The 12,162-nt window shown below is 45.4% G+C and overlaps 2 protein-coding genes across 2 annotated transcripts in view; one reads left to right on the top strand and one right to left on the bottom strand.

Moving 5' to 3' along the window:
* Positions 1–363: 363 nt before the first annotated feature.
* LOC311362234 (putative E3 ubiquitin-protein ligase UBR7) lies at positions 364–4,101 on the bottom strand. The gene is made up of 11 exons (XM_084482046.1): positions 3,977–4,101; positions 3,573–3,706; positions 3,405–3,465; positions 3,214–3,309; positions 3,058–3,111; positions 2,521–2,626; positions 2,179–2,315; positions 1,544–1,729; positions 1,219–1,375; positions 1,039–1,100; positions 364–919 (listed from the first exon to the last, which is right to left on the bottom strand). Exons 1-11 carry the CDS (start codon positions 4,097–4,099, stop codon positions 839–841), a joined length of 1,197 nt encoding a protein of 398 aa, XP_084338172.1. The 5' UTR covers positions 4,100–4,101; the 3' UTR covers positions 364–838.
* Positions 4,102–4,797: 696 nt separating this feature from the next.
* The window catches only part of itpk1b (inositol-tetrakisphosphate 1-kinase b), a 30,370-nt gene continuing 23,005 nt past the window's right edge, over positions 4,798–12,162 (top strand). Inside the window, exons 1-3 of the mRNA XM_084482511.1 lie at positions 4,798–5,033; positions 5,471–5,644; positions 9,250–9,274. Coding sequence (XP_084338637.1) covers positions 5,550–5,644; positions 9,250–9,274 — 120 coding nt within the window. The 5' untranslated portion in view covers positions 4,798–5,033; positions 5,471–5,549. The remainder of the gene's footprint in view (positions 5,034–5,470; positions 5,645–9,249; positions 9,275–12,162) is intronic.

Genomic DNA, 12,162 nt, shown 5'->3' on the forward strand with positions numbered 1-12,162 from the left:
GTAGTTCTTTAAACACATGTAGCTCCTTCTCTGTACATAGTTTTATCATTTAGCACCTTTTTTTTTAACTGAACCACCATGAACATGTGTGACTGCTTGTGTTGAATTTATAAAAAAAAAACAGGTACCCCGTACTTGTGTGGTATACAAATACATTTTTTTAGATTGATGTACCAAGTTGCATTTAGTTTCACTGAATCTATTTTTCTACTGTCACCTCCCAAAAGGTGCTTAACAGTGGTCAATCCTGGCATCCTCAAAAATAAACTGGTTTGTTATAATGGAGTTCAGTCATTTCACTTGAGTCTTTAATACATTCAGAACATGTACGTGGCTGGTTAGCAGGATGTGTGTTTTAACCACAATCAGCAATATTTCACATCAATGGTGCAGAGTAAACAGTTTTGGCTTCCACACCCGTCAGCATCAATAAGTCCAAACGTCACGCGGCACTAAGGAGCACTCTGCCTACTCATGGAAATCACAGGGGAATGCACACTGGTGTTTCCAGGCTGAAAAAACGCTGTGTTCATTCATAATGGACCGTTTAGGTCTCCAAGGAGGCACAAAACATGACTTAAAGCACACTAGGCAGATGTGGACAAACCTCGTCTTTAGGTAAAAAAACAAAGTGACTAATTCAAGTATGAGCGATGAAGGCAAGGTAGTCATTAACACACTTATGGATACCAGTACATTTGGCACTTCAGATCTCGTCACTGTTCAAGTATCGGGCATTGAATCGGTAGCAGCACGTTTCTCAACGGTATTGAGCAGGAAAGGATGGTCCCAGATCAGTCCTAGGCACTGTAAGGGAAGCATCGGTCCAGCCGCCTCCTCAGTAGCCTGCGTTCGGTCGCCTCCTCTTCCTCGACTGTAGCCCCTCAAAGAACTGCTTTATGTCCTCTGTTGTGACCACCTGACAGACGTTTGGACACTGGTTAAGAGTCTGCAAGATGGGTTGAGGCTATTTCTGCTGGACGGGAAGCTATTCAATGCCCTTCAAAGCACATTGTTTATTTTAGGATCAGTCCTCACCTTTCCTTCAACGGCATACTGCTGCAGGAATGTCGTCAGTTCTGTTTTTAGGTCATTGTAATCTAGGTAAAGGGGGAAGATCTTATTATGTTTCACATCTGGACCAGTAGCCTTTGCAATTACAGTGTATTGTTTCACCCAATTAAAAGCCCTTGTGTCCGTCCGGAGCCCAGAACTCACGGTAAATCATCTCCAGCTGCTGCACGTGGTCCATGGAGCTCAGGAATGACATCAGAAGGTCCTCACCCAGTGGCTGCGCCCGGCCGCTGTTCTCGTAGGCCAGCACCGTGTCCGACTCATCCAGTAGGAACTGTACCTCTGACTTCACATAGGCCCTCTGTGGGTGAACCAAAGGTCACAGGATCATTTCAATTAGAACCCTAAACATACAGGTCATTCTGCACGCACAAAACCCGCTGTGCATTTGTCAAATGTTCTCATGAGTCGATCACAGACTTGCATACCGTGCAAGCAGGGGGAAGAGTCATGCTTTTTTTAAGCCTACCTTGCAGCTTACACAGGTGCACAGCTGTGAGCGCCAATTATAGGGCCAGAACACGGCTCCTTCTCTTGCCCTGTGCGGACCCCCAGTCGGGAGCTCCTTCAGCCTGCAGCCGTGGGTCTTCACTGGCCTGTCCGTCATCTCCTGGTGCGTCCGCTTGAAGGTTGCACTTTTTTGGTTTTCTGGTTGCTAGGGCAAAAGAAACATCACTGAATAAGGAGAGAGGTTTGGGAGGTTGAGGCAGGTGGCCAGGCATCCTTGAGTGAACGCCCCTCCACTGCGGTTGAGGCGAGATAAGTAGGTTGTCCTGTCCCGGCCGACCGAGCCCCTGAAACGGGCGGGGCGTGCGGATGAAATCATCTTTGTTTACAGTGAGCTGCCCGGTCAGAGCTGGCAAGAGTCTGTCCCAAGTGTACGGAGAGCTGTGCTTCACGGATCACTTCACCCATAATTACCCAAACCAGGAAGAAGACCTGCTTTCTGGGCTTAGTTTACACGTTGCTATCCAGCGCCACCTGGTGGTGGGAGACACGATAACCGTGCACCCATGACACCCATGATACAACATTAAGTTTACAGTGCTTCCAAAAAGGGGAGACATATGGTTGAAAAGAGCTGAATGTCTCCAGACTTCTCACCGTGTCCAGGGTTTGGCAGGAGGATCCCTCGCCCTCGTTTCTAAGGGCCTCACACTTCCAGTCTTCCTGGTTTTCCGGTCCGTCAACATTCACCTCCAGCTCTTCCCCCGAATGACCAACTTTGATCACAGGCGCAGCTGAAGAGGAAGGAACAGTAAATCCTCCTTTAACTCGGATGTTGGGAGGTCAGACCTCTTGTTCATTTGGAATCATTATAAAGCAAATGTCAAAGCAAAGTGAAAGTAAATGTTTGCAGAAATTAGATCACCAACTCAACCCTTGGGCACCTCTCGGTCAAAGTATCCCCGTATGAAAAAAGCACGAGCTGGAAACACCGGTCACCTGCAATATGAGCAGTGTAGCTCCACAGGAAGGGGGCTTTGTTCATGCACGCCTCACACACCATCTCCTGCAGCTCCTCTGAGTCCACCACGGCACAGCCCAGGTGCTGACAGGAGGAGACAACAGGCCGACCTTAATATGCATGGACTCATCTTAATAAATCAATGAATGGTTCAGCTACAGCGGATCACTCTGGTTTAAAGTACAGCGTGAGACCTAGAATACCACTGTGTATATAATTGGCTTGATGAACGTAGATGGACTGCATTTATATAGAGCTTTTCTAACCAGTGGTCACTCAAAGCGCTTTACAGTATTGCCTAACATTCACACACCGACGGCAGTGTCAACCACGCAAGGCATGCAGCTAGCTCGTTGGGAGCAGTTAGGGTGAGGTGCCTTGCTCAGGGACAACTTGACACTCAGCTAGGAGGAGCCGGGGATCAAACCAGCAACCTTCCGGTTAACAGCCAACCCACTCCACCTCCTGAGTCACATGCCACCCTTACATCATCAAGATAGAGATGGGACACTTACCCTGGTGTGATACCAATCCTCACATATAATGCATTGGATCATTTCATCGTCCACCTAGTGGAGCATTGAAGGGTTTTGTGAAGACAGGGACATGGTCAGGGAATAATTACGAAAAACGGAAGGGAATATGAGTGTACAATGTCTGTTTCTATATACCTGGTCGTCTGCATCTGGATACGGCCGATCACAGGAGCAGTATTTCCCACAGAAGTTGTGATTGTATTTGTTTTTTGGATTCACACTGTCTTTGGTCTATTTGGAGAAAATAAAGTATCAGCAAATGCACATGAAATCCAACTTAAAATTGATTCGACAATTTAAAAAAAAATCTCAATGAGAATACTCACTGGGCTTAGTTGGCACTTGAAATCCCCAAACTTGTCATTGCCACAATCACAACGGAACTGTCTGTACAACAAACCAAGGAGAGTTAAGAGCTATTTTAACCTATATCACGGTGAAGTGCAAGTGAACACTGTAATTTCTTCAAGAAAACGAATCTTCCATGGGAATACCTTTTGGTATACAGCTCAAAGATGTCATGTCCATCGTGGCAGATGTTGGCGCAGGCCAGACAAAGCCCACCAGGATCCGCTCCCGTGGGAGTGCAAGTACTGCAGGCGAACACCGCCTGCCTCTTCACATAGCCCTGCAACGTTTAACAAATAATAAGCCTCCATTAAACGGATACTGGCGCCACATGCCGACAAATGAACCACCCCTCGAAAGAACCATTATTGATAAATCGCATTAGATCATTCCGATCAGTACTTGACAAATCGTGCATTTTGTTGCAAAGACACAGCGTCGTTTGTTTAAGGTCAACGTTGAGAACAACTGGTATGTATGGATGCAACACCAGAGCGTTACATGCGTGCAGGAATCCAGTCTGCTGCAAATCAGCACTGCGGTCCTTTACCTTGGTGTAAGAACAATGTTCTGGGTCGCTGCCCGCCAACACCGACAGCGCCTCTCTGAGTTCGTCCTCGTCCGTGATATCTCGAAGAGATACGATTGTAGTGTCTTCTGTAACATCCGACATTGTAGTTTTGAACAAAGGTCCCCGCGGATCGTTTGAACACAACAGGCAGACTGGCTCAGTGTTGTTGACAAACGCCCTTTCCGGGCGGGAGTTGACCACGTGGCGGAAGTGGCGCAGAGGTGTTTTTGTGTGCAGGTCTCTGGTCGCGCGAAAATAAAACCGGATATAGTAGAATACAACCATTAAGTGATCAAACTGGTCCCACGTTTCGTCTGAACGATGCGATAAACGTGCGAAATGTTTGGCGAAAAGGGGAGTGATGTTTTTGGACTTAGAGCGTTGCATTGTAACGTCACTGCCAATTTGAACTTTGCACCCCCTAACAAAGCGCTTTTTGTTTGAGGCTAACGTTATCGAAACAAAATGCAAATGCCTCACACTGCAAATCTAGTTTAACTTGACAACACCCACCAGTACTGCCAATGGTGTTACTGTCTGCTATCCAGGGGATGGCGTCCTTGCAGCATCAACATTAAACTGAAACTGAATGAAATAGTTTACCTGACAAACCTCTCGATAGTGTTTTAAGCCCGATGAGCTACGTCTTAGTTTTTTCTTACATTCAAGGTTACACATTAAATACTGATGACGTATTTTTTTCAAAAGCTTACTAATTTATTTAGCCTTTATTTGGTGATTTAAAACAGTGAACCCATTGGCGCCGCCTGGAGGGGGATGGTACTGCAGGCTGACAGCGACCCCGTCCACACGGAATGTTCTCCGTGCACGCCGTCAGTCTGTGTGGATCACAGGGTTGTGTGCGCCGTGTATCAGTCCTGACTTGGATGTGAGACGTGGGAACATCTCGCCTTGGTTCTAGCCGTACATGTCACTCGTCGCCCTGTCGGAAAACTTCCCCGCTAAACCGGACGACCGGAGAATGGGAAACCACCGGAGCTAGTTCCTGAAGAGACTGGTCCAGAAGAGCAGCCAGGTTAGCTTGCACATAGCCTCGATTCCAGTTAGATTTCTAGTTTAACCAGTTGATTGTTTTGTTCGCCTACCAACTACCGGTAAAACACGGTTGTTGAGCAACAGTAGGTCGGATAGCAGGACTTCTTCTGCGTTTGTTCTGACACTGACTCAACGAGCTAGCTCGCCTTGTGTTGAACGCAGTGGTTCGTCGTTTGTGTCTCAGTTCGGTTCTCTTAGCCAGCTAACGTTAGCGATGTGTGTTAGCAGAACTCAAACTCACGATACTCAATGAGCCTGGCTGTTAAGGTGTGCGGAAACATTAGGTCGAGGTGTAGGGATAACCGCTGATGAACTCTGTCACCAGTGACATGCAGTGGTTTCCCAGTGCCTCCGGGCACTCCTGCTAGCGGGGGGTCTCGTCTCCGGAACCGCCAGTCAACTTGTTTCCCCTGCTAGGTTCGTGCGGGACTACGGTTTCCTGTTGTCGCCCGTCCGCGTCCATTCCTCGGTCACATCATCTTCAGTCCTGGTGAAAATGCAGACCTTCCTCAAAGGCCGGAGAGTCGGGTACTGGCTCAGCGAGAAAAAGATGAAAAAGCTGAATTTCCAGGCCTTCGCCGATTTGTGCAGGTACGCATCCGATATATCTGGCCCTCCAAGTTACTGGTTGCTATTTGATTAATTTGTATTCATGCAATAGCTTAAGCATTCATTAAGCATGCACAGTGTTTGTTTTCATGACGTATTTATAGTTCTTACTATCCTTCAGGATTATTGAGATATATTTGGTTTATTCTGGCACAGATCTATACTCCTTCCCTAACTTGAGTTCAATATCAAATCAAGTGTGAATATTCAAATCAACAAATTCTCCAATAATATTTAAATGTCTATTATAATATATATAAAAAAATTCTCATTACAATCTATGTGTAATGCTTTTACACCCTTTAACCTTTTATAGCACAGTGTGCTTATTACTTAGTAATCAATCAACAATGCTCCTTCAGCGTTGTACGGTAGGAATATTAATGTTAAGTTGAGGTGCAACGACCACACCTTCATCTCAAAGCATTGTTTTTGTTGATGAGAGAACAGGAATAGTTAGAGTACTACTGATTCACATCCACCAAATCTTTAGGCCCATCTATGTTCTAATCTAGGTTCTAGTACAACCAGTTTAAATGTAGATATATTAAGCTAATTGCATGGTTCATATAGTTAGATTTACCCCATGTAAACAACAGTTGTACAATAAATGCATATGATAAGACTGGCTTTTCCCTTTTATACTAACAACTCAAGTGTCAGAAAAGTCAGAAAGTACACCTCAGATTGTATTGGCTTGTACAGCTTATAAAAGCTATTGGGGGTTATGAGACAGATTGTGACAGTGCAGTTATTGTACAAACAAACTATAATGTACTATTTTGCAGTTGTGCAGTTCCAGCCACATTTGTCTCCCCATGCTGAGGCGTAGCTATGACATTCTGGTCAAAGGCGTGTATTTACAGTATCTCGCTTCCCTATACCCGATGTGGGCCAAGGGAGGGGGCGTGGCCTTCTCTAATGTATGTTATCTTGCCAAGTAATAGCCCATCACTCTATGCCGGAGTCACATGATATTGCATAAGGGGTTGTAAATTGGGCCATGGATTTGCTCAGTGAGACAGGGGAACTATACTGTGCTGCTTGACAAAGTCCCCGTATCGTGTATGTACAGTGTGTATTACAGGCACATGCGCTATTGTTCCTGGGACTAATCCCTTCCTTCCTAACCTGAAGACGTACAGATGATATAGGAGTTCCTCGACCACACAAACGTCATATCAGACAGTGACCATGCCTTGGTGCACCTGTCTTGTGTAGAACCCTTCAGTGGGTTTAGCCCAGCGAGGACTTTGGATTGAGAGGGCACTTTGTACACATTGTGGTATTATAATCCACAGCATTTCTTTAATCCATTCATATACCTCTGGCCAACTGGAATTCCTCTCACCCGGGAATCTGGAATAGTATATATACTGGTATATTATATCATATTAGCTGGCATTTAAGTTATTACATAGATGGGAACCATATTAAAGAAGTTCAGCTTTAGAGAGAATTGACAACTTTCCCATTGTAACAAGTAGAATCAGATTTCTATTGCAAAATAAAGAGTACCAAAAAGCACTCTGGTGTGTTCACCTGTCAAACACGCGCCTTTCTCTAGTTCTGTTTTTCAAATTGATTTCCCCTGTTTCATACCGCGCTGTTAATTCAAAGTCATCCCCAAGAGAAAGAAAAATATGGAACTTGGCTTACGTCCATGCGCTTCCCTTATTGTATGTGCTGAAAAGAGATACCTGTTGTTACTATATGTAGAGGACCCATCCGACACAGCCAACATGTCTCCATCGCCAGCACTTGGCTTAATTCATTCCTATTGTAAACGTGGGACCACGGGCCAGCTGCTATGCATTAGTTACAGTTCAGTGCTTAACCTCAAGTGAGAAGGACAATGTTCTTATGGTGTAGACACTGGGAGGAGTATCCTCCTGACACCTTCATGCTTGTCAATAAGCAATTTAGGGTGACTTTAGATTTTAAGACGTTTACTGTAGTTCCCTGGAACGCAGCCCTGTTTTAACTTGATCTAATGTGCTGATTCATACACGCATCACTGCCATGATGGGACTTGTTCGAGTTTCCTTTTAGACATTGTTCTTTTTGTGGCATGCATCTGAAATGACAAGCCCTCCAGGAAGGAGTGGGTGCTGTCCTGTACAGCTGTATGCAGGGAGATCCCTGCTGGCCATGAAAGGACATGTCATGTTGCTTTAAGGAACCATCACTGGGTGTCCATTCATAACGCAGCCCCACTGGTTCCCATCTCATCATGCTTATGTCTAATCATAATATGCCCCCTTGGACCGTCCTCCTCTGCGTTATCGGGCTCTTCAGAAAATATTGTTACTGGCTCCTGTCAGGGGATGGCCACTAAACAACCCTGCACTGGCGGTTTCTAGGGTAGGGTAGTCATAAGGAAATGTATGCAGACAATCATGCCGTTAAAGACATGCCTACGCCTTAACTAACTTGATTCATTGCTTCGTATCCAAAGCATCTTGTAACTAGTGTTCCTGTACTGGTTTTAACAGATACTTTGTTATCCTACTGATGATCACATGGCGTGGCTATGTCAGTACACTTCACGTCTCTGTCTAGCTTTCTTCTTCTGCCTTAAAGCCTAAACAAAATGGTCTGGCCCTGGCGCGCTGCTCTGTTTAGTCTTTTCTTTATCCCTCTGTGTCGAGGCTTTGCAAAAACATCGGAGAGCAGACAATCTCCCTATATATCAGAGCAGGGATGAACCGAAAGGCCTCATCCACATTAAACAGGCCAGCTGCAGTATTAAATATCAGCATTGTTGTGAAGCCCTGAAAGGCGGCTCCACTGTGGCCCGGGGCTGGGCTCTAACCACGTAACCACCGGGCCCGGCAGTCGGCCGGTGTTTGGTGTGGGTCTTTTGGTCTTGTTCTGTCGGATCACCTGTGGTAGTCCGTGCAAGTCAGCCATGTTATGTTGACACTGTGTTGTTTTAGCAGCCGTACAGAGTGACACCAACCCTGTTTACAATCGTCTGCCTAAAATTATTTTGTCTCTCATTGATTCAGAGCACATTGTGCCAGGATCCAACAGGTCTGAACACGTCAAGATCAAGTTTAGATGTTTCATGGGGCCTGCCTGGTGCGTCGCATGGTTAGAAAACGGGAATGTGTGTTTTGTAGGACACGTAGAAAAGAAGAAACTTGGATCTTGAATCAACGATTCAATATTACGATTTGTTTGATTGTTTACTTTTTTAAACACTAGCAGAATCATGGTTATACTCCATATAAAAGGGTTAAAAAAAATGTACAATAGAATGAAAATGAAATATCTATGGAAATGTGGAAGGCACTTAGCTGATGGTTGTTTGGGCTCAACCCCGGTTCTCACTCTACCTGTTGCCAAGCAACCTTTTCTTTTTGCCAAAGCTAAGAATCTCCCGGCTGTCTGTGAAAAGTAGAGCGTGATCTAGTATAAAAAACATTCATAATATTTATGCATTCATATCGCCCTTTTTCGAAATACAAGTTAGTAGTCATGATGCTTTTTCAGGAAAATATGTAATATTACACATAAACCAATGTGTTCATTCTTTCATATTTGAACATTTCCCCACTAATATTTTTCTTTTTTTCTTTCAGGAAAAGAGGAATTGACGTTGTTCAGGTAAGGTGTCACCTATTGTCCTATAATCACTGTTCGTTATCAATGACTTATGGCCCAAACACGCAGACCTACACACTAATGATTATCAATCCAATATAGAAACACTGCATTGGATTCATCAGCAATCCAACATGGCATCCAAACACTGATCTCTTCTTTCATGTCCTTCACAGTCCTCTACTTCATCCTCCATGTCTGTTTTTCTACCGTCTGTGCCTCGAGAGTTTTCGCTCCCTTTTGGTCATGATGTATTCTGCACACCCAGACAGAACTCCCTCCTGGGGATAGGCCCCAAGTTAAAGGGCTTTGTTTCCTAGTATGTACTTCTGCTTCTCCAGGACAACCAGCAGACCCTATAGCAGAAGTCAGTGGTCCAACAGCCACACAGCCCCTGTGTCTCAGACCTGTTGCCCCTGTGTCTCAGACCTGTTGCCCCTGTGTCTCAGACCTGTTGCCCCTGTGTCTCAGACCTGTTGCCCCTGTGTCTCAGACCTGTTGCCCCTGTGTCTCAGACCTGTTGCCCCTGTGTCTCAGACCTGTTGCCCCTATGTCTCAGACCTGTTGCCCCCGTGTCTCAGACCTGTTGCCCCCGTGTCTCAGACCTGTTGCCCCCGTGTCTCAGACCTTTTGCCGCCGTGTCTCAGACCTGTTGCCCCCGTGTCTCAGACCTGTTGCCCCCGTGTCTCAGACCTGTTGCCCCCGTGTCTCAGACCTGTTGCCCCTGTGTCTCAGACATATCGGTTCAGGGCTGCAGTCCACATTGTGTGCATTAGGATGTAAAGCTTTATTTTAGTGTAGCGAGTGGAAGTTCGCACTACGCACTTATTGTATGTTGTACGTCCTTCCTTGCACTTAAAAATAGTACTTGGCATTGTGTAGCATCTTATAATAGCTAGCTTTGTTGTATACGGAGAATAGGTAAACCTAGCAATTGTTAGTGCTTGGCACTAACAAACAAAAAAGGTTCTATGAACATCCTTACTGTACTGATAGTGATATATTGTTTCTCTTTCTTCTGACAAATGTACTTATTGTAAGTCATTTTGGATAAAGGCGTCTCCTGAATGTAAATGTAAGTTCCTGGTAGGGATCGACCAATATGGATTTTTTAGGGCCGACACGGATTTCTTAGCTGATGACCGATACGCCGATACCGATTTTCTTGAGCCGATATTTGTAGCCGATACTGCTTTTGCTCCCTGAATTTATAAAAAAATCATAAAAATGACACAATGATGAGAACAAAAATTTATTGAACTGTCTGTAAAGCATGCCGGAAAAATAAATAAATAATAAAATCCCCCCCAAAAAATTGGCTGATACATGTAAAAAATGCAAATATTGGCCGATATATCGGTCGATCACTAGTTCATGGTAGACTGCTGGTGCTCCAGACATGCTGTGGGTTGGGCTCCAGAGTCAATTTGTGCAATTTTAGCTTTACAAATATTCTATATTTTTCCTTTTTTTTATGACGATGTAGTTAAGGCGGCAGGCGTGTGTTGCTTAGGCGGCCGCCTAAGCTGTAAAGTGCTGTGGGAAACCCTGGCGTTTGTGTGTTTGGAGACAGAGCGGGAGGTCATTGACAGGGTGATTTAGTTATCTTGTGGCTTTCATATCCCAAAAGAGAAACTATGTATACAGTTCCTATTCCTTTTTTAATATAATATGGGAGGAGAGATTATCCTTAATGGTTACGATGTAGTGTTGGCTTTTTATTAAGCTATTTCCTGTAATAGAATATTTCCCTGAATGAATCCTACCAGCAAAGACCTTGAGGCCTGATAGATGGGGGGTCAGTCAGCCTTGGCTACCCAAGGTTTTCATGATTTAGATCGGTCACTTCACACGTTACTATCTTCTGAAGGACGTTAAACCCCACACAAGGAGATGGCTTACCTCAGGAGGAAGAGCGGGTTGACTTGTAACCAGAAGGTTGCTAGTTCAATCCCCGTCTCCTCCTCCCACCTCCTCCGAGTGTCGAGGTGTCCCTGAGCCAGACACCTCACCCTAGCTGCTCCTGATGAAATGGCTGTTGCCATGGTTGACTCCGCCGTCGGTGTGTGAATGTTTCTATGAACCGTAGGTCGCTTTGCTAAATGCCCCAAATGTAAATGTACAAGGTAGAAGGGGTTGAGTGTGGTGGCAGCATCTTACCCCCCCACCCCCAACCAAGAATCGCCAAAATGACGTCTTTCTAGTTTGACCGCTCTCCCTGAGATGCAGCTGTGTCTTCCTTGCCAGGGCGTTGCAGGGAGTGTACCTCTGTATTTATAACGCCGTGTTTCAAACCTCTGGAGGATTGGTTGGCGGTGGTTATGACATCATTTTTTGCAAAGCGTGGCTAAATTTGTCCGCCCCTGGGAGCTCATTTGACGTTTCCATTTGAAGCGTGGGAACAACATCTGTATGTTATCCATAAAAAAGAGGAAATAAACAGGACAGTAAAGATAACATTAATTGTGCAACATTATGATGGGCTGGTTGGCGATCACAGTGACGACCAATAGAGCTCTTTCAGCATTACCAGTAATATACACTATGTCATGTCATGGCTTGACAGCTCAGTATTTTCGGTTTTCCTTGTTTCCTGTGATCCATCCACTGCTTTGGATGAATTAATCTTTGGGAACCTCAGTGGGCAGCCTCCTCCTGGGCAGCCCGTTATCTCCCTGCAACACCAGCAGAGAGCGGGGTGAACGTCTGCCTGTGGTTTCCATGGTTTCTTGGTGTTTGTGTGTTCTAATTCACTCCACAGAAAAGCAGTTGAAGCTGTTTGGGCGGTATTGGTCTTGGTTTCTCCCAAGGGGTCCGTATAGGCAAGACCCTCAAGGCTTCAGTGCTCCGTTTGTTGGCCCTATGTCCACTGATGGGCCGTATCTCGACTG

This window comes from Micromesistius poutassou (assembly GCF_964030765.1).
Source record: "Micromesistius poutassou genome assembly, chromosome: 17".
NCBI classification, from domain to species: domain Eukaryota; kingdom Metazoa; phylum Chordata; class Actinopteri; order Gadiformes; family Gadidae; genus Micromesistius; species Micromesistius poutassou.